Source organism: Convolutriloba macropyga, chromosome 8 (assembly GCF_964194025.1).
Source record: "Convolutriloba macropyga chromosome 8, txConMacr16.3, whole genome shotgun sequence".
NCBI classification, from domain to species: domain Eukaryota; kingdom Metazoa; phylum Xenacoelomorpha; order Acoela; family Convolutidae; genus Convolutriloba; species Convolutriloba macropyga.
In genome coordinates, this window is record NC_134475.1 from 56,814,470 (window position 1) to 56,821,085 (window position 6,616).

The 6,616-nt window shown below is 37.5% G+C and overlaps 1 protein-coding gene across 1 annotated transcript in view; it reads right to left on the reverse strand.

Moving 5' to 3' along the window:
* Positions 1 to 6,616, reverse strand: part of LOC142345121 (uncharacterized) — a 143,318-nt gene that overhangs the window by 32,599 nt on the left and 104,103 nt on the right. The window contains exons 7-9 of the mRNA XM_075397208.1: positions 5,383 to 5,389; positions 5,093 to 5,186; positions 4,135 to 4,462 (exon numbers count right to left, since the gene is read on the reverse strand). Of these exons, the coding sequence (XP_075253323.1) occupies positions 4,135 to 4,462; positions 5,093 to 5,186; positions 5,383 to 5,389 (429 nt within the window). The remainder of the gene's footprint in view (positions 1 to 4,134; positions 4,463 to 5,092; positions 5,187 to 5,382; positions 5,390 to 6,616) is intronic.

The window sequence follows — 6,616 nt, forward strand, 5'->3', positions numbered from 1 at the left end:
CCAGTAGAATAAACAGAAAAATTTTTGCGGACAAGAAAAAAATTCTTCAGAACAAGCATTTCCGGCATCGGAGATAGGAAAGTTTTATTGTGACGAACAAATCTTTAGCATGTCTGCGACATGGGAATATATATCAATAAATAATTGCAAAATAAACATTCAGGTAGACACAGGTGCAGATAGCACAGTGTTATCATCAAAAAAATGGACTGAGCTTGGTAAACTCGTTGGATGATAAAATAAGACATCTCGAAGCTTATAATGGTCATCAATTAACGCTTCTGAGATCGCTTCCTCGTAACGTTGAGTGGAACGGAAGCAGGCTCACTCGAAAACAGCTATCGTTTGTGTAGTCTGATAAAGAATTTGGACTACTTGGTAGAGACCTTCTACCCAAGCACGGTGTGAACAACATCCCAACCAAGCACTTACCTGCTGTAGTGAGTCACAAAGCTCATGTGAAGTTGATACCAGGATCACAGCCAATGTTCTTGAAAGCCAGAAAAATACCTCTACCACTTCAAGACAAGGTCACAGAGAAGCTGGAACAGGTGGCCAGACAAGGCATCACTGAACCGGTGCAACCAGGAGGAGTCACTAATGCATCTACATTGGTGTGGTAGAGAAAGAAGAGTGCGGAACTGAGACTTTGAGCGGACTTGAAAATGCATATATATAGCAACGTCATGGATGAGCACTACCCAATACCACACATGGAGACGATCTTCCATAACCTACATGGGGCCTCATACTTTGGCAAAATTGACCTCTCAGATGCCTACTATCAAATTGAACTTGACGAAGAGGCAGAAGCTATATGCACGATCCTCACATCTCAGGGACTGTTCAAGATATCCTGACGAACCAAGAGTTTGAAAAACTCGTTTTCAAGTTGCAGAATTGCATCGAATCAACACTCAAAGGAACCGAAGACGCTGTGATCTTTCAAGACGATGTGTTCGTCTATGGAACTACCAAGGAGCAGTTCGACAAGAGAATGCTTGCAGTCAAGAGTCAACTACGTGAGAAAAACTTTACTAATGACGAGAAAAAGTCTAACTCAAAACCAGTCGATAGCGTTAGATTTTCGGGATACTCCATTTCACAGGAGGGAATAGCACCAGATCACAAGCATGCTGAAAACAAAAAAATGCAATAGCACCAACTAACAACAATCAACTCGAATCGTTTGTTGCGCTAGCAATATTTTACGGAAGAATGGTTCCTGATTTTGCAACTAGAACAATACCCTTAAATAACATGAGAAATAGCGACTTGGGGCCAAATGCAACAAAAAATCTTTGTTGACATAAACAGGGAATGATATGCTAAGCCACTTGTACAGCCATATAGTCTACAAAAAGAAGCAATAGTTACTACTGACGCCTCTGAAGATGCCATTGGTGGGTTCTTTGGCAAGAAGGACATCCAGTCATATATGAATCAAGAAAATTGACTCCAGCGGAGCAAAACTACTTGAACATAAAGCGGAAAGCACTGGAAATTGTGTTTGTGTTCACAAGATTGAAGCAATTTCTTTTTGGGAGACAATTTACCCTACAGACGGACCACAAACCTCTCAAATATCTCTTTGCACCAGACGAAGAGATCCCGAAGACAGCATCTCCTAGAATCAGAAGATGGGCAGGAGCCCTAATGGGCTCCGATTATGAGTTGAAGTACACATCAGGAGAGCAAATACCCATGCAGATGCTTTGAGCAGAAAGGATTTTGACGAAGGCGAATCCGACAACGATCGGGTGCGCTTTGCAATCAATAACATCAATTAGGCTGAGAGTGATTTGGTGACCCTACTAGAAATCAAAACTGAACTTGGAACAAACAGACTCCTCCAGGACATAATGAGCCGAATCAGAAGCGGCAATGGGAAACAATGTTCACAATCGGAAAAAAGATTCGAACTACACAAAGATGCACAGACATTACATAATGGAATCACCTTCAGAGGTGTTCTTCCTTTCATTCCACCCAAACTACGACGATTGGTTTCGGCAAAAGCGCATGAGAAACATCCTGAGAAGAATGCAACTGAGGCATCAGTCAGAATGATAGCATGGTGGCCTGGCATTACCTAAGACGTTCAACATTTTGTTAGTAAATGTAAGAATTGTCAAATCAACAGGCCTAGCCTGGGAAAAACAGTCTCTCTGTGGCCAAAAGCCGACGTTTGGGAACGGCTCCACAAGGACTGGGGTTAGGTTAAGGGCCAAAACAACATTTTAGTAATTGTTGACGCGGGTTCTGGTTGGATAGAAGCTTTCCCCGCGAGAAATAGAACATCAGAAACAGTTAAAGTATATCTTAGTTAAATCTTTGCAAGATTCGAAATACTAAGAGCTTTAGTATTTGACAATGGTCCTGAATTTGTAAGTGGTGACCTTAAACATTGGTGTGAATCACTAGGAATTGAGAAAATGGAATCACCCGTCTATCATCCAAGAGCTAATGGACTAGCTGAAAGAGCAATTCAGACAGTGAAGTGGGCACTTCAAGCATGGAGTCCCAATCTTAATGTCTCATTTAGAGCATTCCTGCAAAGGGCACTGATGACAAATCGCAACATTTCAAAGATGAGGAGCAGAACTCCAGTTGAACTCTTGTTGGGACGCAGAGTGAGACTACCAGCAATAGCAGATTTCGACCTGTGCGAACCCATTCTATTCAAGGCCATTGAAAAGACAAGGACAGTTCCTGCTACCTTCATCATGAGGAAGGCTTGAACACATCTTTCATACAGAAAACTCGACACTGAATATTCTAGTGACCGAGAACCAAATTGCGAAACTAGAAGAGGACAATGTGAAAACCGTCAATGAATCTCAATCAGAACCACAAGTTCAGAATACAGATGTGGGGCCATTACATCAGGATGAAGTTTCTGCAGCCACATTAGCTGCAGAGCACCAACAACCCGTACCATCAAAGCCTTCACAAACATCAACAGGAAACAGAAAACAACCCGACAGGTTTGGAGAACCTATACCCACAAACTTGCTTAAAAAAGGAGAGGGATGTAATGGTTTCAAAGAAACATAATGAAACTTAGACGTTTTTTTTTAAAGTTTCAAAGAACAATAGAAGAACTTACCTGACAAACCTTGTTGCTATGTCGATTAATATTGGCCACAAAACTATACTCAACTCTAATTTGGTTTTGGCGCTAACATTATCTTGTTGACCTATCAATTATATGTCATAATTAAATTCTCCCACCAACAGAAACTTGATTCTAACATCCACTGATCTCCAACTGATGAACTCAATTGTACCTAGGCCACAAATGATTCTCATGAAATGTTGATGAAAATAGAAAATTACCTCCGGGATTCGGAACTAAAATCTTTTCACATGTCAACCAAGTAATATATTTTTTAGCTAATCAAAATTTTCTCTGTATAATTTCGCATAGATAACTACTATAAATACGAGCTAATTTTTGTATATTTTCAGTTCCAAATTTAATTTAAAATTCAATTTATTGAATTCTTTTGACCCGTGTGATCGACCACGAAAAATAACCAACAATTGAGCCGCTTTTTTCCAGTGCAATAGTTGCGTCGTGCTAATTCTCACTACTTCGAGTCATGGTTAACTTTTTGTCTTGATTGTCTGGTCAAGGCCAATTTTTGCCTGGACTCCCGGTACCACCACCTCAATCCAGTTGCTTACAAACAAAATTTTCTATGTGTCAAGAACTTTCAATATCTTATCAAGTTACGTCAAGAAAATTTCTTGTCATATGTTGTCAAGATTTTATCAAGGTGTTCCAAGAAATATTTGTCTATCAAGACCATGGCAAGATGTCTCAAGTTTTGCACGAGTTGACAAGATCTTGCAAGACATGGCAAGGTGTATCAAAGTTCGTTTCACTGGGTATTTGAGTTTGAAGTTTCAATTAGGTTATAATGGCACTCTTGCACACTTTTCACTGGTAAATTGGAGTGGAATACGCATTGCACCCTAATCCCCGCTAATTATCATTTAAAATAAATTAGAGATAGTTAAATTAAAATCTGCAGTTATCAAAATAACGCGTTGATGGTATTCGTTAGCAAAACAATTCTAATGAAACAATTCTAAAGGAAAAACATGTAACACTTGTCACTTATTTACCTTCTGTGGTCCGTAGACTAGCATGGGTTCCATAATTTTGGATCTTTTCTTTTCAATCTCAGTTTCCTTTCCCTCATCGTTTTCTTCATCAGATTCGTCGCCTGAAAACTCATCTTCATCATCGAAATCATCTTCAGTGTCAACTGAAAGACGCTTTGGAACCTCAACGAAAGGCTTCTTCACAAATGAGATCAAACTCTCGTCAAATGGAACCGTTTTTTCATCTTTAACAGACTGGAAATACGTAAACGTTTCCGGATCCAGCGAGTTGATTGGTCCAATGACGGAGTACTTTGTTTTGGCCTCTTCTTTCATTCGTGCTTCCAACCTATAAACAAGGGAAAAGCATAGTTGGGTTTAGGATCTGTGTATGGTTACTAGAAAATCATAGGTTCATATATGACCTTGTATGATTACCGGGATTTGGCAAAAGAAAAATATTGATGTTTTGACTGAATTTACAAATCTGGTTGACAAAAAGGCAGTAATGTGTAACGCTTGTTATCGCTTGAACAATTTGCAAAAAGTGTATGATTCTAGTATGATTACTGGGAAATCATACAGATCATATATGACCTCGTATGATAACTTGGATTTTTGTATGACCCGCAACCCGGGAACAATCAGCGCCAGACCACATATGAGGTACCAGACCAAAGCCACATCTGATCATTGTTACAGTACTTCAGTGATTTTAGCAGACTTTTACTTCAAAGTTTGATTGTATTAAGGTAGACAATTAAAGTCTTGATCGAAATTATTGATTAAAAAAAGTATGAATAAGCGGTTTTCAAGTATTGACTAGTTTGACAACGCTTGCAACAATCTTAAGGAATCTTAGAAACACTTAGTCCAAAGAAATTAGAGGCATGTACTTGAACTAGTGATCTTTGTAGAAGTTGAAGATTTGATTTAAAATGTATAGAATTAGAGTGTAGTTGAAGCAAATACAACGTACCTAGAGCGTTCTCGAATGTCATGTTTGTGTGTCAGAATTTCAATCTTCTGGTTCAGTTGGTGCAATTTTCTATCCAGTTTAATTCTATTTTCACCTAAAAACGGAACTATCATTCAGCTCATAATGTAAATATATGTATCATTTTATCGCATATATATATATATATATATATATATATATATATATATATATCATAGATCAAATCACATAGATACATAGATCAATCACAAGCTCATGATTCAAAAGCTTTCCATTCTTGGATTTTCGATACCAGCTCAAAATCTAATTACGAGCTATCTTTCAAACAGAACACAAAGAGTCATAATCAATAATGTTAAATCAAGTTGGATTGAAGTGGCTCAAGGAGTTCCGCAGGGAACAGTCTTAGGTCCACTCTTGTTCAATCTATATGTTAACGATCTTAGCAACTTTTTGTCATGTGAAACAATACAATACGCAGATGACACAGTACTATTGAGCTCTCATGATGAAGTTCTCAAATGCAAAGACGAGCTTGAGAAGGCCATAGAAAAATGCACACAATTTTTTAAACTACATCACCTCAAGATCAATCCGGATAAAACAGAGTTTATTATTTTTGGTAGCTCTAATCCTCATGACGAAACGACATTAAAAGTGGGAGACAAATTAATAAGTTCGAAAGCGGAAATCAAATATCTCGGTGTTAATATTGACAAAGACCTCAAATATCAAAAACAAGTAAAAATTCTTTTGTCAAAAATGGCCCAGGGCATTAAATGCATATATGCCCTCAGGAACATAATACCCACTGGTTACAAAAAAATTATTTTGAACGCTTTTGTTCTCAGTCATGTTCAATATTCTTCTGTTTTACTTGCAACCATCAATCAAAATCTTATAACGACATTAGAAAAGCAGTTAAATTGGGCCATCAAAGCTTGTTTTCACAGACAGAAATTTGACTCATCCTCAGATCTTAAAATGAACCTTGGTATACTACCTATTTCTTTGCTTTTTGATAACAGGGCTGCCACTTACTGCCATAGTATCATGAATAAAAAGAAGCCTGCCTTCTCAAGCTCAGCTTTGAAATTACCAACCGCAAGTTTTTATATACACGAGCGAACTCAAAAAATTTTTACCCATACAATTTCAAAATGCAATTTGCATGAAAAAAGTATTATTAAAAGAGGTATTCTACAGCACAATTCTTTCCCAAGAAATTATTTGTCAATGTCATACAGTCTTGCAAAGAAGAAATATAAGCTGTTTTTTCTTAATGAATACCAGAAGGACCCAAATAATACACCCAACATAGATCAATTACTTGGAAACATTTTAAATTCAATTAAATTTCTTTTTGTTTTGCATTAAATTTATGTTACTGTCGTCCCTCCCCTCCAATACAAGTGACTTCTCTATTGGATCGATATTTTAGTTATTATAAATTATTAGTTTCTCTTTTGTAATTATCAATATTTTACACTGCCTATCTCTGTAAATTTTACTACGACTGAAACATTTACAGATATTAGGAGAAAT